Consider the following 25,930-nt stretch of genomic DNA (forward strand, 5'->3'; position numbering starts at 1 on the left):
AGGCATGCCCTGCTAGGAAAAACAAGCCTCTTGAAGGGAAAAGAGGAGAAAAAACACAATCCTCTCAATACTTATCTAACTAATATAACTGTACTAACAACTGACAATACTATCTTAACAAGTATAGAAAAATAGATAAGCCAAGGCACACTCAAGGTGCAAACTAAGGGACTGTCTCAGGCTGAGGTGATTGAGAACTGTATAGCCTTGGTGTCTGGTACCAGGAGGCATAGGATGCATGTGCGAGTCGAACAGACACTGCTAACTGAAAATCTCTGATCAAGGGCTCGAGAGGTGCATGCACACTGGAAGTGGAACACTCCTAGGGACGCTACTCGAAGCATTAAACCTTACAACAACCTTCTAGGGCAGGCAAGTGGTAATAGCTTCATTTTACAATGGGGCAAGCAAGTACGGAGAGGTCTCGTGACTTGCTCAAGGTCTCACAGTAAATCACCAGGAATTCTGGGAATAGAACCCAAAACTGGTTCCCAGGCCTGAGCATTAACGGCTTGATCTTGTAAGGTGCTGGGCACTCTGGCCCCAATCCAGCAAAGCACTTCAGCAAATGATTATTCATATGAGTGGTCCTACTGACTTTGGTGGGAGTACTCGTATGCTGAAAGTGCTTTGATGGATGGGGCTGGAGCAATCAATGTCTTGCAGAGCTGAGTGCCAAACCTTAGCCCACACTCCCTCTGCTGATGCACATCATAACTTCATAAAGCTGTTAGTGTGCTTGTATTAAGAGCGATAAAATGTTTTACAAACCCTAATAAAATAGCAACTACACAGGGCAGGATTAAGTCCATCATTAACAGATTCACTGATTCAATTACTCATCACGAAAAGGATCTTTGGTGGTTTGAACACTTACACTGCATGTCTTACACCACTTCTCCCTTTCATGTAATTCATTCCTGTCCTGTCCTTTCGATTTAAATCTTCTAGCTTCTGCTGGCCCAACCAAGATATCTGCATCTGGGGACTAACACATACAGAGCAGCATTACTAACTCAGTCACAGCACTGATTTTGTATTTATTAATTTTAGATGCCACGTCAGTAAGTTTCTTCTCGGGCCAACTTCAAGACAGTATACTCTGGCTGCTTTCCACTACACTTTGCACTACACTGGCAAAACAAAGTTCCTGTAAACTCAGTTTCACTGGCTAGTATGGCCTGGCTGCTTTGCTCCAGAATGATATAAAGCAGCCAGAGCATACCAGTGAATCTGCCTATAAAAGTTAAAACAAAAACAAAATGTATGGTTGATATTACATATCTTCAAAATATTAGAAATATCACATAATAGCATTCTCACAGTTTCTTGTTCATGTATAAACTTTTAAATTAAGATGACCAAGGAAATTCAAAGACAAACTACAAAAAGTTGGAGTTAAGATCAGTAATTTAGGGTAAAATAAGTTACAGGTATGTTATAATTATCCCCCAAACAAGCATTATAAACTTAGGAAAAGAGCTTTTAAGTTAAACTTAAAAGAAATTCAAACATTTTTCAAGTTATGAAAATGCACAGTTAGGCACCCAAATAACCTTAACTCTGCCTTGTGGTGGTGAAAAAATAAAAGAAAAATCCCATGTCTTTAAAAATCATTTAAAACTAATTGAGGGCAACAGACACTAAAATGCCTTAAAATAATTGTATTGTTATTGCATTGGATAATTTCAGCATCCTTGTAATATATTTCCTCCCTAAATTATGGATATGCCCTTTCTACCTTTGTTTTAACATAGTTTTTTTCTGAGAATCTAAAAATGATATTATTATTTGACACAATTTATACCAGACTAACCTATGGAATTACCAGGCAAGAGATTTTTCTCTCTCCAAAATATATGCTGCAAATGTAAAACCACAAACATGTTGTATAACTGCTACTGCTATCCCAACTGTTTTGTTTAGCATGTGTTTCTTGTTCAGCACAATACATTTGAGCATAACATCTTGGTACATACTTGTGTAAAAAATCTTGTTCAGATCCATGTTCTGACTCATGCTCTTGAATCTGCTCTCCCATTTGTCTAGTGTTCTCTCTCAATACAGTTGAAGTGAGCTGTGGTGTTTGCAGAGCCCCGGGAGTTTGAATGGTGTCGTTCCTGTTTAGCCATGAGCCTTCCAGACTCTCATCTATAAAAATATAAATTACATTTAGCTAGTTACTTGAGACAGTGAATTTATTCAGCACAATATTACTATGATTCATATCTTATTCAGGCCAACTTTTAAATGGGATATTTACTGGTGGCACATATTGCATCGAGTATGAGCTTTAGAACGCAAATACAGTGCTAATTGAGGACTTGAATTTATGTATTCATCCACTGGTACATTTTGATATAGCTCACTACCTCAGTTAGAGCAAATTCTGCAAAACTGTAAGTTTACAAATTCAGTATTTTACACCATAGATAGGTAACTGGGTGATGGATCAATCTGGATTAATCTCCAAGAAGTTTAATTTCCAGCTCTAATTTAGTTTTGTATTAGTACTGAGGAGGAAGGATCCCAACTCCTTATGCCAAAGAAGAATTAGGAACAAGATTCACCCTCCTTCTTTGAACTACCAGGTATTCCCAACAACATTTCAACCTCAAAGCAGGTATTCTAATAAACAACAATAACAATAATAATCAATCATAAATATTTGTATTGCAGCGGTGCCTAGAGAACCAGGTGCTGAACATACACAGAGCAAAGATGGTTCCCACCCTAAAGAGTTTACAATCAATTTATAACATGAGAGACAACATGTGGATAACACAAACAGATGAGGAGGAGCACAAGATAAGGATGGAGATCTGGCCAAGGACGGGTCATCAGAGACTTTGGTGGGAGTGGACTGAGCAGGAGCTAGAAAGGAGAGTCTGTTTACAATGGAAGTGGAATAAAAGAACTCCAGACAGCAATTGCAGACAGAGCGTTCAACGAGCCTACAAATGAAGGGAAGAAGGAAGATGGGTAGCTGGAGATGCAACCAGAATCAACCATGAGTTTTTTTTAACATGGGAGAGATTAAAGGATGCTTGCTTGTACTGCGAAGAGAATGAACCAGAGGGAAGGGAGAGACTGAGAAGAAAGATGAGGGAGACGATTACAGCGTGAGCGAGGGAGATCAGGAAATGGGATAAGGTTGCTGAGGCAGGTGGGGGGATTAGAGGAGAACAGACAAGAGATCTGAGGGCAGGTCTTCTCTACGGGGGGGTGGGGGGGTCGATTTAAGATATGCAAATTTAGCTACGCAAATAGCATAGCTGAATTCGACTTATCGGAGCCGACTTACCCCGCTGACGGCGGCGGCAAAATCGACCTCCGCGGCTCCCCGTCGATGGCGCTTACTCCCACCTCCGCTGGTGGAGTAAGAGCGTCGATTCGGGGATCGATTGTCGCGTCCCGATGAGACGCGATAATTCGATCCCCGAGAGATCGATTTCTACCCTCCGATTCAGGCGGGTAGTGTAGACCTAGCCTCGGTTTCACTGATGGGGGAAAGGAGAAGTAAGCGATGAGAGGGATTAGGAAAGGAGGGCGGGGAAGGGAGATCCCATTGGATTTTGTCATTTTTCTCATGCCTTTTTCTTTTTGGGCTTAACTGTTGCCTGCTTGTTCCTGAATTTACCCTAACACGAATGCCATTGAAACACCTCTGCCATTCAAATTTATCTCATAGTCTCTTTTCAGTTCCTCCTTTGTGCTTGATTTTCTTTGGGCACTAAGTAATGCCAGTGGAAATCCATACAGAGAGCAGATTTGTGTCGAGTATCAACCATATATAGACTCCTGACCAGACTTTCGGCTGCATCTGTCCCAGATCTGGCTGAGCTCCCCCTGTTGGATACTCACCAGACTGCTGTGAGGCGATCCAAACTGAATCCCTATGTTCTTCAAGCCTCCAGAGCCTGAACAGACTCTAGGCACTGCTCCTGTCTGGGATCCTCTAACACATCCTGAGCTGAGACCCCAAGGTCCAACTGCCTAATCACTGGCAGAGGCCACTCAATCCGATCTGCTGCCCTAGGCAAAACACCGCCCCCTCCCAACTCCTTAAAAGTTAGCCTTGGACCCCTAGTGTCTTCCCTGATGCTTCTACCCCCACCCCCAAACTTCATGAAGCTGGGTTGGAGAGACCCCAACGTGTACCCTTTCCAGGTAGGTTGGCACCAGGTGTCCAGGGCTCTAAAGGTGAGCATGCCCCTGCTCAGCCACAGAGGGACGTGGGCATCAGCAGAGGACAGCTTCCAGCCCATTGAGCCCAGGTGAATGGGCAGCTTGGATGTCCATCCCCCTAGCACAGGAGTTGGCAGGCTCCTTCCCACTGGGCAAAGTCAGAGTCTCTGCACCTTGGCCCCCACACACTGGCCCAGCCCACACCAGGCTGCCCCAGCCCAGCCCCTTGTCTCCTGCACTCCACACCACCATCCTACCCCCTGCACTCTCAGCCTGCAACCCCACTGACCCCCCACTGCATCTCCACCCCATCGTAGCCCACACTCCCTGCCTGGCCTTGGTTCCCGGCAACTTTTCTGGCTCATTAATCCTAGAATTGGATCCTAGTATTCAATACCTCAATCCTGAATCTTGTGGCAACCGGCTATTAGTCAATTGTTATGATAAAATTGACTCGTTATTTCTACTCTCTCTTTCAAAGGTCAGCTTGTAATGATTTTCTTCTGCCCTAGCATGCTCCCAATGGATTTTTAGATCTTGTCTAGACTACCGGGGTAAGTCGACCTAAGTTACGCAACTCCATCTACGTGACTAACATAGCTGGAGTCGACTTACTGCGGTGTCTACACTACACTGCGTCGACGGGAGAGTGTCTCTCGTCAACTTACCTTTCTCTTCTCGTTCCGGTAGAGTACCAGAGTTGACAGGAGATCGATCTGCGGTCAATTTAGCGGGTCTTCCCTAGACCCGCTAAATCAACCCCAATGCATCGATTGCAGCAGCATCGAACCCCAATAAGTGTAGACATGCCCTCAGTTGCAATTTGGAAAGGAGTAAGCTTTTTTGTAAGTCCTCTGGATAATTTCTGAATATAGAAACTAACACAGAGGGAACCAATAGAGACTTTGACTGAAAACCTGCTATGACTTTGCAAGAGTGTCTGTACCTGAAGGTTTTAAAACTCATTTCATCTATACAAAAACTGCCTTCACAGCAGGACTCAGAAATGTTTCTAAATGAAGATCAAGGCACAGCAATACTCTATTGATTTTGTCTTTAGGTTTGATGCCCACTTTGGGAAAGCAGTCCTGCAAGCATTGCTTAGGAGGGGATAAGGTTACTGTTTGATACTTCCCACCTGAGTTCTCTGTTTCTTTGGAGTCTTAAAATGGAACTTAGAGTAGATGGAGACAAGGAATGGGTGGCGCCTGGGATGTCGGCTCCCTATATGCCATTATGTATGAACATGTGGATCCTTTATGAAGCATGTGTGAGGTCGCAATGGACATTGTTTTCTAATGGCTCTGTAACAAGGATGAATGTGCATCCAACAGATGTAGCTCAATATAGACCATCACCTCCAGGAACTAGATACTAGTAAGTCACCTTTCTCTAAAGTTTTACTAATTTTTATATTTTTTCCTGTTTTTGCCAAAATGTCAGGCTATGTCAGAATTTAGCACTTGGGTTTGTGTGGCAACGCTAGTGAGAGAATGTAATTTCCAGATCGGAACAAGTTAGAAAACAAGTTAGAAAAACAGAAATCAGAGGGGGAACAAGCAGTAGGGCTAACATGTAACTTTGTAATCATATACTATCTCCACGCTAAGATCAAATGCTTTTAATGGTTCTGGATCTGCAAATCTCAGCATATATCCCCAAGAGTGGGGATACGTGTAAACAATTTCATAAAGAAAAAGAAAAATCTACAGGAATTTGTAAAACAAGATTTTTTTTTAATCAATGCAGTGTGTATATGTATATTTCAGTGTCAACTCCAAAGCTAGACAGAACTCATGAAAGAAAAGAAGGGTTAATTAATTTAATGTATTAATTAAAGGCATAATGTAAAACCATACATACCCTCCACCCTTTTTTTGTGAAGTGGAGGTCGTCCTTTCTTATTCCTCACTGAAGATGCTTTGCTGCTACTACTTCCGCTGTTCACAGACATCCTGTCGTCTTCGCCCCCAGTAACTAGTGAATTTCTATAGGAAATCAGTGGAAGCCATACATCTTCCCTCCTTTCCATCATCTGTTCTGTCAGGAACTTCTCCAAATATGAGTGACTGTGAAAACAGAAGACAATGTGTAAAATAAAATTTCCCCTCTGCCCAACCCCTAAGGGGCTCCTCTTCACACTTTTATCTTGAGGCCCTGAAGATCTCCCATGCTGTTTCTTCCTATTTTAATCCTACAAACATATGCTGGCAAGGCACCATCTTTCTGACTGAAGATGACTCAATAAAATTCACTTCAGAACTAGTTAAAACAGCTGCTTAGCTGTCTACAAATATTCCCTGAGGAACAATGCAAAGTTCTCTTTCCCACATAACACACCCATAGTGGTCTGAAATCATTCATCACATTTATACTATACCTTAATGCTATATCTAGTCTCAATCCCTAATACAATCAACATACATATTCCATCCAGGTAAACAGATGGATTGAATTTGGCAATATTCTGAGCACTGGCATACTTTTTTCAGAAGAACAGTGAGAGAATTATTTTCTCAAACACAACCAATTATTTTGAAATTAAAGATATTGACAATCTGTAGGCACTGGAGCCCAACTGTTCCTGCTGGAGTTCATACATACTTGCCATACTTTTGGAAAAAAAAATTGAGGGCCTGTTCTCCAAATTAGATCTCCACCAACTACAAGTTTTTGTGTATATTCTGGTGAACTTCCGGCTTTTTTTGGTCTGTCTTTTTCAATTATTTAACCATACAATCTAAAAACAGCCAGTCAGATTAATATGATAATCCATACAAAAACTATGTTAAAAAAGTATTGTTACACTTGTGAAGTCAAGCACTCAAAAGTTAGGAAATCCCAGAATTGAGGATGTCTGTGCAACATTAATTCTGTTCTTTTGAGAAATGTATTATGATACAACCTTTAATTACATCATCATTTAACACAACACCCCTGGGTGTGTCATTGGTAGTGAGGTCCAAACCCAAGACTTCTGGAGCTACAAGTATGAACTTCTATTGCCTGAGCTACATGACCCAACTAGGGTAGTCAGGAGGGCGTTAAATTAAAAACAAGTGTGGAGGGTGAAAAGAGAAAACAAATGAGCACTCATTTAACACAAAGTCAAGATGTTGAGAACAAAATTAATCAAGACAACAAAGGAAGTGAAGAGAAGTAATTTTTTAATTGCCTCCCCACCAATGCTAGGAGCCTGGATAATGAACATAAGGAACTGGAATGGCTCATTTATGAGCATAAATTCAACCTAGTTGGTATTACAGAAATCTAGTGGAAAGGTTCACATGACTGGAATGTTAAAATCACTGGTTATAACTTATTTAGGAAGGAATGAGGAGCAAAAACAGGGAAAAAAGCTGCGTGATTATGGGGAACTTCATCGGAGTGGCACGCTAGAGGTCTCATGCTGCCGATGCTAAAGCACTTAAGAATTTCTAAAAGTTATAGATGTAATTACAGATTATAGATACACTTCCTAACTCAAAAAGTGCTGAATCCAACAAGAGGAAATTCTATAACACACCTTGTCTTGTAGCTTAGGTACAAGTGACTATGATTTGATCACATTTGTTATGTTCAGCAGAAAAAAGTCCAAATGAGTAATATATATACTTGGTGCTTTAAAAGGGCCAATTTCACAAAGCTGAAAACAACTGATGAGCCAAATCAGTGCACAAAAAATGTAAACAAAAAGTTTGAATAACAACATGGGAATTGTTTAAAAACATTTTAATAGATGTCTAAAAAGGCCACAGTCGAGAAAGAAAACCACACTCCTTAATAATATCAACTTGGGTTAGAAAGAAAGTGAAATCAAAATACAGTTACCTGTTCCGTAACTGGTGTATTTCAAGATGTGTTGCTCATGTCTATTCCATTACCCGCCCTCCTTCCCCACTGTCAGAGTTTCCTGCAAAAAGGAACTGAGGGTGGGGGGAGCCGGCGGCGTCCCTTATACCGCACCATACAGACACCGCCAGAGCCGGTCCCCTATGGACACCACTGAGGGGAAACTTCGGCACCGGTGCATGTGGCGAGCACACACACCTAACGTGGAATGGACATGAGCAACACATCTCGAAGAAACACCAGTTACGGAACAGGTAACTGTCTTTTCTTCTTCTTCGAGTGCTTGCTCATGTCCATTCCATGTTAGGTGACTCCCAAGCAGTACCAACGGGGGTGGGCAGGAGTTCATGGATGTGTAGTTTGTAACACAGCTCTGCTGAACCCAGCGTCATCTCTGGCCTGCTGGGTGATGGCGTAGCGTGCTGTGAAGGTGTGATGGGAAAGTGTGCCAGGAAGGCTGCCGAGGATGCTTGCCCTCTTGTTGAGAGGGCCTTCACCAGAGGTGGCGGTTGGACCTGCACCAACTCATAACAGGTCCGGATGCAGGAGGTAATACAGTTAGAGATCCTTTGAGAGGACATCAGAAGGCCCTACATCCTGTCCACTGTCGCGATGAAGAGCTGTGTCGACCTGCGGAAGGGCTTGGTATGTTCCAGGTAAATGGCCAAGGCACGGCGAAGTCCAGGGAGTGCAGCTGCCTCTCCTCATTTATCTTGTGTGGTATAGGACAGAATACTGGGAGGAAGATGCTCTGGTTGATATGGAAGGAAGACACCACCTTCAGCAGGAAGGCTGGGCAGGGTCACAACTGTATCTTGTCTTTGAAGAAGACCGTGTAAGGTCAGGGCTCTAATCTCCAACACTCGTCTATTCAGTGTCACTGCCAACAGGAAGGCGACTTTCCACAATAGGTGGGAAAGGGAACAAGAGCCCAAGGGTTCAAATGGCAGACCCATGAGTCTGGAGAAAACCAGATTGAGGCCCCACTGTGGGACAGGATCCCTAACGGGAGGGAAGAGCCTTTCGAGGCCTTTCAGGAACCTGATGTACATCTCCTGTGAAAACACCAATCTACCCTGGATCGGCGGATGAAAAGCCGAGATGACAGCTAGATGAACCTTGATAGAAGAGAGGGCCAGGCCCTCATTCTTCAGGAAGAGAAGGTATACCAAGACTGACTGCAGAGAAGAGCGCTTCGGGGAGACGCTATTCTCAGACGCTCAGTGGGAGAACCTCGTCCACTTCGCCAGATAAGTCACTCTAGTGGAGGATTTTCTACTTCCCAAAAGGACCTGCTGCACCTCCCTGGAACAGGCTTGCTCCTCTGGGTTCAACTATGCAGCATCCACACTGTGAGGTGGAGGGAGACGAGGTTGGGATACAGGAGGCGACCATGGTCTTGCGAGAGAAGGTCCGGACTGTCAGGCAGCGGCCACGGGGAGGCTACTGCCAGATCCCCCAGTGTGCTAAGCCAATGCTGGCGCAGCCACGCCGGGGCAATCATAATGACTTTGGCCTTGTCCCTCTTGATGTTTGACAAGACTCTGCTGACGACTGGGATGGGCGGGGAGGTGATAGGCTTCCAGGTGGATCGCATGTTGGATGCAAAAATCCCATAGGCCAGAGTGCCTCTTGACAGAGGGCCGACAAGTGCACTCTCCCTTGCCTATTGATGTAAAACATCGAGGCTGCGTCGTCTGTCAGCACTCGAACCACTTAGCCGGATAACTGTGGGAGGAAAACCGCGCAGGCGAGGAGAGCCGCCCTGAGCTCTTTGACGTTTATATGCAACGTCATCTCCTCTGCAGATCACATACCTTGCATCCGCATCGCACTGAGGTGCGCTCCCAGCTGAGGTCTGAGGCATCGGATATCAGTGATACCGAAGGATGCGGGCTGTTGAACAAAACTCCATTGAGGTCTGTTCCAGGATAGGTCCACTACTGCAATATGGTGAGTACCTCTGGTGGGATGCTGACAACCTTGTCCAAGTGATCCCTGGATGGGACATAGACTGTAGCCAGCCACTGCTGGAAGGGTCTCATTCGGAGCCTCACATAGCAGACGATGTATGTGCACGTTGCCATGTGGCCCAGCAGCCGTGGGCAGACTCTTGCCGTTGTGAGAGGAAATGCAGAGACACTGGCGATGAGGTTCCTCATTGTCTGGAACCTGATAAGCGACAGAAACGCCTTCGCCCTCGTGGAGTCGAGGACCGTCCGATAAACTCTATTCTTTGCACAGGGACCAACATTGATTTTTCCTTGTTTATCAACAGGCCCAGTCTCCTGCACGTGGTCAGCAGCATCCTGTTACTGGGACCTGGAGTGACCTTGACTAGCCAGTCATTGAGGTACGGGGCAGGTAGATCAGGATACCACGATGCCTGAGGTAAGCTGCCACCACCAACATGCATTTTGTGAACACCCTCTGTGCCATTGCAAGGCTGAAGGGGAGCATCGCAAACTGATAATGCGTGGATCCCACTGTGAAGCAGAGGAAGCATCTGTGTCCTTGAAAGAGCGCTATATGAAAGTATGCGTCCTTCAAGTTGAGAGTGGCATACCAGTCCCCTGGATCCAGGGAGGGGATGGAGGAAGCCAGGGAGACCATGCGGAACCTCAACTTCTTGAGATGCTTGTTGAGGTCTGGCAGGTCCAGGATAGGCCTTAGGCCCCCTTTGGCCTTTGGAATCAGACAGTAACGGGAGTAGAACCCCTGGCCCCTGAAGTCTAGGGGGACTTCTTTCTCGGCCCCCGCCTGCAGCAGGACTTGCACCTCCTGATGCAGTAAACTCTTGTGAGAGGGGTTCCTGAAGAGGGACAGGGAGGGAGGGTGTGATGGGAGGGGGGGGGGGGTAGAAACCAATTGGAGGGTATAGCCCTGCACCACAGTATTGAGGACTCAACAGTCCAAAGTTATAGACGCCCAGGCTGGGAGGAAAAAAGAAAGGCGGTTGGAGAAGCGGAGGGGGTCAGGATCCAGGACAGTGGCTGGAATGTCGCCCTCAGGCACACTTTCAAAATGCCTGCTTCAACCCCTGCTGGGAGTGGGAAGAGCTGGCCTGTGCCAAGGTAGAGGGCTGCTGGCCCTTACGACGTTTATAGCCCTTGCCCTTCTTCTGGAAGGGCTATTGCCTAGGCGGGCTGCGCTGCTGGTGGGGAGGCTGCAGCTTAAACGGCTTCCTCTGCTGCCCCAGGATGTATAGGCTCAGGGTCTTGAGCATAGTGCGCGAGTCCTTCAGCCCGTGTAGCTTATCATCTGTTTTCTTCGCAAACAAAGCTTGGCCATCGAAGGGGAGGTCCTGGATGGACTGTTGGATCTTCACCGACAAGCCCGAGGACTGCAGCCATGCCGCCCTCCTCATAGTTATGGCTGAAGCCATAGTCTGTGCTGCAGAATCAGCCATGTCTGAGGCCACCTGCAGTGCCGCCCTCACCATTCCCTTCCCCTCTTCCAGGATGGCCTGGAACTCTTTTCTGGGATCCTCCAGCAGGAATCAAGAAATCTGGCCATCGATTGCCAAATATTAAAATCATAGAGGCCCAATAATTCGCCACCCTCAGCTGTAGGCCTGACGAAAAATAAACCTTTGTCCCAGAAAGGTCCAGTTTCTTTGCCTCTTTATTTTTAAGAGTAGCCCCTGGTTGTCGCTGCCTTTCCCACTCATTGACTGCAGACACCATTAAAGAGTTGGGGCAGGGTGGGTATGAAGATATTCATACCCTCTTGCAGGCACATAAGTACTTGTGCTCCGCATGCTTGGAGATTGGGGGTAGTGATGAGGGTCTGCCAGAGGGCCTTGGTAATCTTAATCACCCCTTCATGTACTGGCAGTGTGACTTTTGCCGGGGCTGCTGAGCTGAGGATGTTGAAGAGGGTGTCCGAGGGCTCCTCTAGCTCCTCAGTTTCTAGTACCAAGTTTGAGGCTACCCTACTCAAAAGCTCCTGATGAGCTTTGATATTGTCCTGGGGGACTATAGGTGGGGGTTCCATGATGGCCTCATGAGGGGACGAAGAGGAGGATGCAGGTGCAGCAGGTGTCACCGCCTGTGATCTGCTCAGCAGGGCCGTCTTCCCCTGAATGTTGCATCTGGGGGGGTTCCAGGCACAGTGGCCTCTGTCTCAGGCGGGCGGGAGACCATGGCCGAAGGCTTATTGGAGCCTCCCAACACTGATTTATGCCCTTGGGACAGGCTGTGGGAACCCCCATGGATTCCAGGGGTGCCATGACATAGGCCATTGGCCCTGGGCCCATGATAATCCTGACGGTGCTGCAGGGAGGACCGGTGCCGTCAACGGAGGACCTTGACCCGCCTGCAGGGGTTCTTGGTGCGACTCTGAGCCCTGAGATGGAGGGCCGTGTTCTGGAAACTGGGACCGCACCGAGGCTGACCAGGTGTCCTGGTCCTGGCTGTGTCCACCTCCATGCTCCGAGTGGGATCCGTACATTGGCAACAACCTACCTCATTGAGATCCCAGTGACCAGCGTCGGCATTCGGAGTATCCGCGGCAGTACCCCGGTGATATACACTGCGATGTCGAGTGTCGACGCTGGTGTGGCGACCTATATCTGTAGGCTGGTGACCATTATTGAGAGTCCTGATAGGGGCTTTCGCAGGATCGGTGTCGTACTGAAGGGGAGTGGCTATGACGCTCCCGGTACAAGGGTCACGGGCTCGTGTGTGCCTCGGCAGGTCTATGCCACACTACCGGTGACTGACATTTCGAGCCCGCAGAGTGATGGCTGGAATCTGGAGACCAGCACCGAGGGCTCCAACTAGTAGGCAGCCCTATGTCCAATGCGCGGTGGCTGCCAGTGGGTGAGAGGTGGCTGCCAGTAGGCGAGCGGTGGCGGGACGCTCCCTGAGGTGGCAAGTGAAGCTGCACTGATGGGGATGAGGAGTGGTCCAAGAGCAGGCTTACCCCTTGATTTGGGAGCTGCCATCACCAGTGTGGGTGGCACCAGGAGGGACAAGATATCCTGCATCACCTGCAGGGCCTCTGGCATCTCCACATGCCGGGATGGGCTAAACCGCTCAACTTGGAGGTGATGAGCCACCCTTCGTGGGTCTAGGCTTGCTTCCCGTCCTCTCCTGCCCTTGCGAGCAGGAGACTGACCTCTCCCAGTCTTCCTCTTCTTGCTGGCCAGTGCCGGGGAGGTGGATTTTTGCCTGTCCGACGATGGTACTGGTAGGGTGCTCCACACCGAAGCTGTGGTGCTGTGTGCAGAGTCCGATCGCGGTTGCTCCGGTGCCGGTGTCAGCGCCGACTCCATGAGAAGCCCCTTTAAGTCGAATGTCCCACTCTTTCTTAGTGCGAGGCTTAAAACTCTTACAGATGCAACATCTGTTGCTAATATGAGACTCCCCTAAGCACCTTAAACAACTGGTGTGGGGATCACTGACCGGCACAGGCTTTTTACACTGGTCACAGTTCTTAAAGCCCACAGAATGGGGCATGACCCGTCCGGGACACTACAACTAACTAACTAACTAACTAACACACACACACTAAGGGAACTAATACTAACTGATATGACTATTTACTACAGAAAGTTCACAACTAACAGATCTGGAGAAGGAAGGTTTGCTGAAGCAAAGGAACATTCCAGCACCGTCACTGGCAGTAAGAAGGAACTGAGGGTGGGGTCCCCTACGGATACCACTGAGGGAAAAACTTCCGGCACCGGTGCATGTGGCAGGCACACTCCTAACATGGAATGGACATGAGCAAGCACTCAAAGAAGAATTATAACATATATTTAAATATAAATGTAATTAATGGAAGAAAGGGGAATAAATATAATGAATATTCATACTAATGAAAATAAATCTGAAGGTATGAATTGTAGAAAAATAATAAGGGAAGCAAAAGTATGAGAAATATGTGGCCAGCAGAGTTAAAGACATTAAGAAGGAGTTTTTTAAGTATTTTAGAAGCAAAAAGAATCCTAGCAGTAGTATTGGTCCATTACTAGATGGAAATGGTAGATCTGTCAATAATAATGCAGAAAAGGCAGTAAATATTTCTGTTCTGCATTTGGGAAAAAGTCAGATGATGTAGTCACACCAAATGATGATGAAATACCTTTTATAGCACTAATGTTTTAGGAGGATGTTAAACAGCACCTACTAAAACTAGACATTTTGAAATCAGTAGGTACAGATAGCTTACATTCAAGTCTTGTAAAAGAGCTGTCTGAGCAGCTCTGGCCTATAAACACGGATTTTCAGTAAATCTGGGGACAATGGGGAAGTTCCAGAGGAAAAGTGGAAAGTTAGTGTTGTTATAATATTTAAAAAGAGTAAATAAGATGACCCAGGTAATTACAAACCTGTCAGCCAGTCATCAATCCTGGGCAAAAGTGTAGGAACAGCTGATATGGAATTCAATTAATAAAGAATTAAAATAGGGTAATATAATAAATACAAATCAACATGGGTTTATGGAAAATAGACCATGTCAAACTAACATGGTAACTTTTTTGATGAGATTACACGTTTGGTTGACAAAAGGTAATAGTGTTGATGTAATATATTTAAGACTTCTGCAACGCATTTTATATGGTACTTGTACACGATATTTTGATTAAGAAACTAGAACAATACAAAATCAACATGGCACACATTAAATGGATTAAAAGATGGCTAACTGATAGGTCTCAAAATGTGAATTGCAAACAGGAATCATCACTGAGCAGGTGTGTTTCTAGTGGGGTCCTGCTAAATGCTATTCAACATTTTAATCAACAACCCAGAAGAAAATGTAAAAACATTACAGATAAATTTTGCAGAACAAAGACTGGGGGAAGGGCAAACAACAAAGAACACAGGTCACTGATAAAGTGTGATCTGGATCCCTTAGTAAGCTGGGTTCAAGCAAACAGCATGCATTTTAATATGCCCAAATGTAAAGCCATATATATAGGAACAAAGGACACAAGAGATAATTACAGAATGGGGGACTTAATCCTGGGAAGCAGAGACTCTGAAAAGGGCTTGGGGGCAATGAGACAATCAGCTAAACTTGAGCTTCCTGTGCGACCTTATGCCCAAAAAGCACTAATACGCTCCTTGGATGCATAAACAGGGGAATATTGTGTAGGAATAGGGAGGTTATATTAATTCTATATTTGGCACTGGATGACTTCTACTGGAGTATTGTGTCCAGTTCTGGCATCTACAATTCAAGAAGAATGCTGATAAATAGAGAAGTGTTCAGAGAAGAGCCACAAGAATGATTACAGGATTGGAAAACAGGCCTTTTAATGGCAGACTCAAGGAACTCAATATCTTTAGCTTAATAAAGACAAAGTTAAGGGATGACTTGATTACAGTCTACAAGTACCTATATGGGAAACAGAAATTTGATAATGGAGGGCTCTTCAATCTAGCAGACAAAGGTATAAGATTCAAAGATTGGAAGTTGAAACTAGACAAATTCAGACCAGAAACAAGGTGCTCCTCCATTGGGAAATGGAGACAGTCTCTGTCACCAAATGGAGAAGGTCCACTGGGGGCACGATGTAATGATTTCTCTCGTGATTAAAATCCTCAAATAGGCAAATACCTCCTTCACTCTGGACATGGCCTTTAAAGTCTGGGCCTACTAACTTCCCTAGATCAATCAGTCCTTCAGGAAAAGAATCATACAAATTCCATCACAAGGCAGGGCAGCTGACATGAGGGCCTTTTGCATACGAGACAAATGCACCAGTTTAATTAAATGTATTTGAATTCAATGTAACTAAACTGGTATAAACTCCTAATATTTAAACTGGTTTAAGCCTCTCTTATATTAGCTTAAGTTGGTAATTTACTGATGCAAGCTAAATTGACATAAACAAAGTTTAAACTGGTTTAAGTGTGTTTATACTAGAGGTTTCACTAGGCTAACTAGTTTGATTTTTTCTTCTTGTACAGATCAGGCCTATGGTTTTCACAATGATAAATTGAAAGGGAAGTGGTCTTTACACCAAATGAACTGATAGCACACCTGAGAATTTTTTGGCAAAAAGGGCCAACTCGGACATGCACAGTAGATAGGTATCCTTTAGATCCAATGAGGTCAAAAATCCTCTAGACAGATCTTTGCAATCACAAATCTTAAGGACTGAATCTTGAATTTCTGATCTTTCACAAAAACAGAATTCTGCTGTAAAAGAGGAATACATTTTTGATGTAATCTTTGACTCCTGACTTTCCTTAGACCACATCCAGGCTGTGACTGAATCCTGATGTTTCTTTTTCCACAATATATTAGAAATCCCACTCTTCCTATCTGTCTTGATGCTTGATGGCTTGTCCTCATTCTATTAATTTCCTGTCTTGACTATTGCAACATCCTCTCTCCTGTCATCTTGATACCCCCATCTCCTGCTTATAGCCTTTCCAAAATGCTACCACTAAAATAATCATCCTTACCAATCATTCATATCACATCAACCCTCTCTTTGAATCTCTTCATTTGTTCCTCCGTATCCATTGCCCTGCATATTAAATTCAGCCTTCCTGCTCTAGTCTTCAAGGTCAACACCATTCTGCCCTATCTAGACCTACATCAGTGGTTAGGCAGCAACTGAGCTGGAGTTTTGCAGATTCCTGTGGAGCCTAAAGCTGGGACACAGACACTTAAATTTGTGTATTAGGTGCATAAAGTACCTTTGTGGATCAGGGCCTAAAGCACTGATCCTGTAAACATACACAGGGTTAAGTTTAAGTTCAAACATTGGCTTCAGTGGGACTACTCATATGCACAGGTATACATATTTGCAGGACCAGGCCCTTTGATTGCGAATATCTTAAAGCACACAGTTTAACCACCCACCGCAATGACGAATAATACAGTTTAGCAAAGCCCATAACAAGGCAACAGAGTATCACTTACACAGTCTTTTTGTCCTGCCGCAAGAGTTTAGAAGAAAATTCGCTAAGCACTTCAAGGAAAGCAAGGTTAGGAGGTGGATATTCTTGTCCTTTTTGATTCTGGTATTTGAAGGCAAATTCTATGCCATCTCTATAGTAAAGAAAGATGTAAAATGTTTACAATTTTGTGAACAATTTCCTGTACTGCTGTAAGCTTTTTATTCCTTTTAAGAGTCTCAAAAACTTTTTTAGTTCTAGCCCCACAAATACAAAATACAGATTTTATTTTTAAAGAAATAGATAGGGAAGTCAAAGGAACTTTTAAAATTTATAACATTTTCAGTGACATAGCAAACACATACAATTGGCATCTGTGGATTTTACTCTCTCTCTTCCATCTTTTTAATCTAACTTATTTTTTTCTCTTTTCTCTTCTCTCTTTATATTTTACTCTTCATCTTTTCTGTCTCTTTCTCTGTTCATTCCTTTCCCGTCATCCTGAAAACAGCTTGTGTCAAATTAAAATAAGTAAAGAAATGCTAAACATTTAAGAAAATATTTCTAATATTATTCCAGTAGTTCAATTTAGTACACTAACTAAAACACCTTAATAGGGACTCTGTGTGCGTATGCATAATGGTACAGCCTTTAATAACACATGCATTCATCATGTGCCTCTGACCTCATCAACTGCACTCTGTCCGCCAATGTTTCACTCCTCCCAGAATTATTCAAACATTACAAACTTCTGAGGAAATTCAAACTGCTACCATATTTAAAAAATCAACCTCCACAAAAATGTGGGAGAATCATGTGTGGAAATTCTTTCTTCACACCTAATTAAAATACTCTGTGGTACAGGATTAGCAGTGTGACCCTGCAAGTCTAGAAAGAGAACTTCTATACCAAATGGAGATTCCCATCTTTCCAATGAGTCGAGGCATTTGCTCATAGCCTTGAGTGGTTCTGAGATAGTGAACTTTAAAACTATAACATTTTTATGTGTTGAAAAGTTAAGCTCATTTTAAGAGGTAATTTAGATATACCACTTTTTCTCTCCCTCTGAACCAGATACGCCGTGTAGTTGCAGCTGTGTTGGCCCGAGGATATTAGCGAGACAAGGTGGGTGAGGTAACATCTTTTATCAGAAATTGGTCCAATAAAAGGTATTACTTCACTTACCTTGTATCTCTGAACCATTTAGTTAGATAAAAGAAACAGTCTATATTTTAAAATTAAGTCTCCAAAACATTTCTAAAACATTTTTTTTTTAAATAAAATATGTGGTGCATGATGAATCCATGATGATGTGGCATAAAGGCTTTATTTCACTTGTTTGGTACAGCCTGCATAACTCACATATGGCATTGTAATACATATGCAACATGGCCATCTCAATTTCATCATGATAAAAGCTTTGTATTCACATCATCATCATATAGCCTCTCTATGTTCACATACATGCACCTGTATTATATTTACACACACACACACACACACACACTCTCTCTCTCTCTCTCCCTCCCCTTTTGGGAAGAATATGCTGAGGCAAACTTTTAGTTTAATTGAAGACCGAGTATTTCACACCACTCACTTGTGCAGCGTGGCTACGGCTTCTCTTGTCTTTATCTGATCCAGCCCAAAGGTGAGGGCAAACCTACGGGCCAGTTCCTTAATCCCACTGACATGGGCAGACGTCCTGTCCAGATTGGGACCTTGTTCCTGAACAAGCTCATTAAACAGCTAGAGAAAGAATTGAAGTGTTAAAAACCCATGAGATAGGAAACATTTTTCTAAAGGATTATTCCTTTAACAAACGAGAGCCTTTCCATTGACTTCAATGGGGTTGGATCAGGTCCTGTTTTAGCAGCTCCTGAAGTAGGAATCACAGGGGAAAGCTGTGGCGCTCAGTGCAAATTTCTCACTCATGTAACATTTCTGAATAAATAGGTTACATAATTGATAAAGAACCTCATTTTAAGAAATCATCTTTGAATGGAGGTGTTTCTAGTGGGGTTCCACAGGGATCAGTGCTAGGCCTGTTTTCAACATTCTGATTAATAATCTGCCAGTAAATGTAAAGCAACTGCTGATAAAATTAGTGGATGAGACAAAGATTGATGGTGTGGTAAATAATGAGGAGGACAAAGCAGCCATACATAAAGATCTGGATCAATTGGTAAACTGGCCCATTCAAACAAGATAGGAACAGGATATGTGATTCTTGAAGGTACATAAAGGGAAATAGTGAGTAGGCATAAGGAGATGCTGGTGAGACCAATACTGGTGGCCCACAATTTAAAAAGGATATTGAGAATTTGGAGAAGGTGCAGAGAAAAGCCACAACACTGATTCGAGGGCTGAAGAAAATGCTTTAAATTAAAAGATTTAAACAGCTCAATCTGTTTAGTTTATCAAAAAGAGGACTAAGTGACCTGATTACAGGGTATAAGTATCTTCACAGGGAGACAATACTGTATTTAAAGAGTATTAAACAGCTCTTTAATCTAGTGGAGAAATGCATAACAAGACCCAGTGTCTGGAAGCTATGTATAAGCAGAAGCAGGGCCACGGGAGCTCACAGTTGAGAACTATTCAAATTCCCATGGTGACTTGGCAAGCAGGAGCATTGGTGCCCCCAAGCAGAACTTGACAGAAGTTGTGCCATGACCTATTTCTTTATGAAAAACAACAATATCACCTAGCTCTTATCTAGTGCTTTTCATCCATAGATCTCAAAGCACTTTACAAAGGAGGTCAGTATGAGTATCCTTATTTTACAGATGCAGAAACTGTTAGTAAATATTAATCCTTTTTCCAATTCTTCTCATATATTAAATTAATTTGCACATTCAGTATTTTCCTACAATCTTTTACAATATTAGCAAAAAGGGTGTCTGAGTTCTAAGGCCCAGAGTGTTGGTTCTTAATTCGTAAGTGACTTATACTCAGGAACTTCACGTGATCAAGTATTGGACTGTACCTCATTATTTCTGGTGCTTCCGAATCTGTGGGAATATAGATGTCTAAGGAAAAGACCCCTCAAACTGTCAAAAAGTGTTTACAGAAGTATGGTTTAAACAAGAGTGGGTGATTCGTAAGGGGTGCCTATGATCTAATTATGTTCTATGATAAGAGGCACTTGTTATTGCAGATATTTTCTGTAATGGATGAAATTAGGATCCACTGAAAGATGTTTTTAAATCAGTTGTGTCAGCTGTCAGTAATAATGAGCGGATTAGAATTCCCTTTGTCTTAATGTAACCTAAAGATACCATAAAAAATCCATAAATAAATAGGTAACATCCAAAATGGAGTTTCTTTGTCTTTCACACTATAAAAGATAGAGGGCTTGAAAGGTAAAGCTGGGGAGTGCAAATCCCACCAGCTATAGGAGGAGAGAGAGACAGAGGCTCTTTAGCTTTCTCCAATGGTGAGGATGTACCTATTCTTCCTGCTTTCTGCATAATGCTGTACTAATCTCAGACTGTTACCCTTTGATTAAAAAGTTCCATTTGAGCCTGTTATTTGACAATCTCAAATTGTTATTAACTTCAAGCACATGACAGAGGCAGACAGAGGGGAAGTAACTTGCCGAAGGTCATCCAGCAGACCAGCGGCAGAGCTGGGAATAGAACGCAGGTTTAAGAGTGAGGGTCGTTACTCACTGGAACAACTTACCGAGGGTTGTGTTGGATTCTTTATCACCGGTGAATTTTAAATTAAGGTTGGATGTTTTTCTAAAAGATATGCGCTAGGTCAAACAGAAATTTATTTCAGGGAAGTTCTGTGGCCTGTGTTATACAAGAGATCATGGTGGTCCCTTCTGGCCTAAGAATTTATAAATATCCTGAGTACCAGTCCAGTGGCCTCTTCACTAGGCCACAATGTCTTATGTGGAAAATGTGATGGCTGATTGGCATTGTGGAGAAGAATCAAGAGGGAGCTAACAAGTTGCTGAAGTCTCAGAAATATGTGGGAAATAGATTATGGAAGTGATGCACTGTCAGGAGAGCTGTGTTTAGACTGTGGATGACAAGGATGTGGAGGAGGACAGAAACTATGACAGCTATTAAGGGAAGGAAAAACATGAACAGAACCACTGACCACTGGCATCCCCCAAAAATATTCCCCCTGCAAGCAGGTGGCATTTCCACCCTGCTGCGAAGTCTGAATACACTTTTATCAGGGGTCACTCATCCCTTCCCTCCCCTGGGTTTTTGCTTTATTGACAAGATAAATAATAACAACTCAATATAAACTCTACTACAAGCCATCTCGCCAGGCTGACTAATCTTTAGGTGGCTTCTATAGGACCCCTCTGTCCCAAACACTAGACCCCTCTGCTCCAAAGAGCTACTTCCACCTCCTTTATATTCAGGGTGGAGTTAATGGACACATCTGCTAGGAGTCATCAGGAATGAATTGGTATTTCCCTGGAGGGTTCCAACATCTGTTAACAGAGATTGACAACAGGCAAACCCTGTAATTCTGTCACACCCTCCCTCCCCCAGTCAATTTAGATGAAGATAAAACTGAGAAGTGGCAGAACACAGTTGATAAAAGGGAGATGTTGAAATAGAGATGAATAATATTTTTGGTGACTTGCTAGTGAAGGATACGGCCAAGGCCATTTGTAATCCACATAAAAGCAAAAAGAAAGTATATTGCATGCAAGGATCTGGTAAGAGATATGATGAGCAGAGCAGAGGTTATTTTGGAGAAAACTGATGATTTCTATTTATTCTGATTCCAAATTAGCTGTTACCACTCAAGACAGATATCTGGAGTCATTGTGGATAGCTCTCTGTAAATATCTGATTAATGTACAGCAGCAGTCAAAAAAGCTAACAATGTCAGAAACCATTAGGAAAAGGATATTAAATTTAATGCCACTATATAAATCCATGGTATGCCCACATGTTGAATACTGCTTGCAGTTCTGGTCACCCCATCTCAGAAAATGGTTCATTAGACTTGGAAAAGGTAAAGAGAAGGGCAACAAAAATGATCAGAGGTATGGAGCAACTTAGATATAAGGAGAGACTAAAAGCACTGGAGCTGTTCAGCTTAGAAAAAAGAGATAACTAAGGGGGGATATGATAGAGGTCTATAAAATCATAAATGGTGTGGGAAAAAATGAAGAGAAGAGCTATTTACTCCCTCACATAACACAAAAACCAGGGGTCACCCAATGAAATTAATAGGCAGCAGGTTTAAAAAAAACATGAGGAAGTATATCTTCATACAACACACAGTCAACCTCTGGAAATCATTGCCAGGAGATGTTATGAAGCCAAAGAATAACTGGGTTCAGAAAAGAGTTAGATAAGTTCATGGAAGATAGGTTCATCAATGGCTATTATCCAAGATAGTCAGGGATGCAATCCCATGCTCTAGGTGTTCCTAAATCTCTGACGGTCAGAAGCTGGGACTGGATGACAGGGATGGATCACTCACTAATTGCCCTGTTCTGTTCATTTCTTCTAAAGCATATGGCACTGGCCACTGTCGGAAGACATGATACAGGGCTAAATGGACCATTAGTCTGATTCAGTACATCCATTCTTACGTAGTTCAGCTATTACCAGTCTTGGATCAGTGACACATGACGATAGTCTCAGAGAGTGAAATTCACTGCTGTGCAGATGGCCAGCCCCAGCCTCACTTTTGCCTTTGAAATAGGTGGAGAAAGAACCTCTTCCCAAAACAGACCTTCTGCACAGTGGTGAATTTAAGAGACTAAAGAAGTGAAGGCTAGGATGGATACTGGAAACAAACTGTATGGTAAGCCAACAATCCAGAGAGGGCATTTGTGGGTTTCAGGAGCACTGGAATGACTTCTATAATGAGAGAAGATTCTTAAGTACATGATTTCCACATATGCAAGAGGGTAGTATTAGAAATACACACGATCTCAACGATGAAAAATATGACTAAGGGCACATGAATGAAATGTAGTTGGATTTTTTTCACATCTGTAATGTTAATATTGATAGATACAATCCATATACCTGGGGCACCCTTAAAAACTTGCTAGTTACCTTAGATACCTAGATGAGATTACCTCAATATAGGAACTATTCCTAGATATTTCATTCAATATTTGTCAAAGAATTAAAAAAAACCCAGCAATCTGCAACTTGGTAATAAAAAAAACAGCCCCAAAACATGACTAAGGATATGATAAATAAGCAACATAGTAAAATCATTACACAGGACCCAATCAATTAGGAGTTTTAAACCAAAGGATACTGTAATCAGTAGGACTTTAACTAACTAAGATGAAGCTAAACATGGATTATCACATTAAAACATTACACAGAATACATTTACATCTTCATGAACATATCATAGATAATCCACCCAGAGGAGAAGTCATTCTCAACCTACTTTTTAAATCAACAAGGGAGGACTTGCTTGAGAATATGAGGATAGCAAGGAAGGTTGGAATCAGTGGCCATAAACTCCTTGAACTCAACATACTAAAAAGTAGATTCTTGGGAGGGTAGCATGAGAGAAATGTCAAATTTCCAAAAAGCAGATATGGATTGGGGGGGCGAAATCCATAGTCCCCTCCAACTTCCATTCAAGTTAATGGAAAAACACCCACTGGCTTCAGTGAGGTTGAACTGGACCTTTTGTTATCATTGGTGAAAGGAAAGGAAGCCCCAAATTAACTCATGACTTCACATGGGATGTAAAAGAACCTATATTAGGTTACATAGAGTTTAAGGCCAGGAGGGACCATTCTGATGAACTAGTCTGAACTCCGACATAACACAGGCCAAAGTATTTTGCCCAGCAATTCTTGCATCAAACCCAATAACTTGTGGTTGAACTAGAGCGGATCTTTTAGTAAGACACATCCACTCTTGATTTAAAGATTTAACTGATTGAGAACCCACCACAGTCCTTGGTCAATTGTTCTAGTGGTTAATTTCCCTGACTGTTAAAGAACTGTGTATTATTTACAATTTGAATTTGTCTAGCTTCAAATTCTAGTTACTGGATCTTGTTATGTCTTTGTTTGATAGATTAAAGAGCCCACAAATATCAGATGCCTTCTTCTTATTTAGGTACTTATAGGCTGCGATCAAGTTAACCTTGTAACTTTTTGCTTGATAAGTCAAATTGATTGATTACTTTAAGTCTCTCACTGTAAGGAAAACATTTCCAGACCTCAAATCATTCTTGCAGCTCTTTTCAGTACCTTCTCCAAATTTTGGGCATCCTTTTCGACCACCACCACCAATTCAAGTAGTAGTCTCACTTCTGACATATATACACAGGGAATTTAACTTCCCTAATACTTGATATTCCCTGTTAATACATCGAAGGAAAGTGTTCAGGGGACCATCAACAAGGGGAGTGTTTCTAGTGGGCTCCTGCACAGAGTGGTTCGCAAGTCAATGTTATTCAAATTTTTATCAGTGATCTAGAAGAAAATATAAAATTGCTATTGATAAAATTTGAAGAAAACACAAAGATTGATAATTGGTAAATAATGAGGAGGACAGGTCATTTATATAGACTGTTTGGTATACTGGATGCATTCAAATAACACATTTTAATATAGCCAAATTCAAGAATAAAGAATGCCAGACAAATTTACAGGGTTGGATACTGTATCCTGGGAAGCAGTTCTTCTGAAAAGGACTTAGCAGCCATAGTAGATAACCAATTGAACATGAGTTCCCAGTGCAATGAGTGGGCACAAGGGGTAGTGTGATCCTTTGATGTATAAGCAGAGGAATAACGAGTATGAGTGGGGAGGTGATATTATTTCTGTGTATGGCAGTGGAGAGACTGTGACCAGTTCTGGTGTTCACACTTCAAATGTAGGACAACTGGTGAGGATTAAAAAAGAGCCACATGAATGATCCAAGGACTGAAAAACATGTTTTTTAATAGTTAGAGACTTAAGGATCTTAGGCAAAATTTTGAAAAACAGGAACCTAAAGTTGGGCTGCTAAGTCCATATTTAGAGAAAACATGATGCAGCACTTCCTGCTCCTTATGTGAAAGGAGGAAACACCATCACTATCCACTTAGACTCCTTGGGAGTTGATGGGTGGACACAGCAGGAACCACCACTACCCAGACTAGCTTTCAATGTCACTCTTCTCTCCTTTTCTTCCAGTCCGAAGCTTTGTCCTGCTGACTAAAGCTTTGACAGAGAAAGGAATGAGAGATCCCTTTGGCATTAGACTGGCCTTTGATTGGGAGTACAGGGCACTAGACAAAGCCATGCACAGGGATTTTTTGGAACGAGAGATTATACTAGCATAAAAACTAATATTCTTACCTGCTGCAAACTGAGAATCAGTGTCTTCGCACATTGGATTTTATCAATTTGCCTGGTTTTACTCAATGTTTCCTTAATGATATCGCCATAGTCATTGTAGTACTGTGAGAAAAGGGGGAAAATAAACTTTTAAAGGCAGAATTTATTATTTAGTATAACTTTCATGCTTTTCATAATAAAAATGGTTTACTTGTAATTCCTGTTTTGAGAAGGCAGTAGTTTCAATAAAGCCCTGCTCTTGAATCCATGTGACAAATATGTAATGACCCGATACGTAAATTCAGACTCATCAGTGGCTGGGACCCACCTACCCAGTGATGAGGTCAGCAATTGCTTTAACTGTCAGTTCTTTTTTTAAAAATGGAATGAAAAATATAAATCAAAAATACTGCCTACTCTGCTTGGAAGGTAGTTTGAAGGTGATTGTCAAATTCAAAGAAAAAGTACTACAGGTAAGTCAGTGTTCTTTACTTAAAAATTAGGTTTTAAGAGATCTCATTCTTAGAAAGTAAAATAGGACTATATTAGGCAGCCCAAAATTGATTACACATGTATCCAAAGAATGAAGTATCAACAGAAATAACAGAAATGATTTTATATTTTAAATAAGGAGCTAACGGATGGCATGATACCTCTATTATAAACAAACTTCAATAAACCCTTGTAGATGGGGTGGTTGGGCTACTTTTCTCCCATTATTACTGTTATTATTTAT

The 25,930-nt window shown here is 42.6% G+C and overlaps 1 protein-coding gene across 5 annotated transcripts in view; it reads right to left on the bottom strand.

Annotated features, from left to right (window-relative positions):
- The window catches only part of STAG1 (stromal antigen 1), a 391,372-nt gene that overhangs the window by 16,493 nt on the left and 348,949 nt on the right, over positions 1–25,930 (bottom strand). For all 5 annotated transcript variants that reach the window (XM_054039941.1, XM_054039940.1, XM_054039942.1 and 2 more), the window contains 6 exons: positions 25,216–25,317; positions 18,502–18,650; positions 16,930–17,058; positions 6,052–6,257; positions 1,980–2,151; positions 878–988 (listed from right to left, as the gene is read on the bottom strand). In XM_054039941.1, coding sequence (XP_053895916.1) covers positions 878–988; positions 1,980–2,151; positions 6,052–6,257; positions 16,930–17,058; positions 18,502–18,650; positions 25,216–25,317 — 869 coding nt within the window. The remainder of the gene's footprint in view (positions 1–877; positions 989–1,979; positions 2,152–6,051; positions 6,258–16,929; positions 17,059–18,501; positions 18,651–25,215; positions 25,318–25,930) is intronic.

This window comes from Malaclemys terrapin, chromosome 9, assembly GCF_027887155.1.
Source record: "Malaclemys terrapin pileata isolate rMalTer1 chromosome 9, rMalTer1.hap1, whole genome shotgun sequence".
NCBI lineage: Eukaryota > Metazoa > Chordata > Testudines > Emydidae > Malaclemys > Malaclemys terrapin.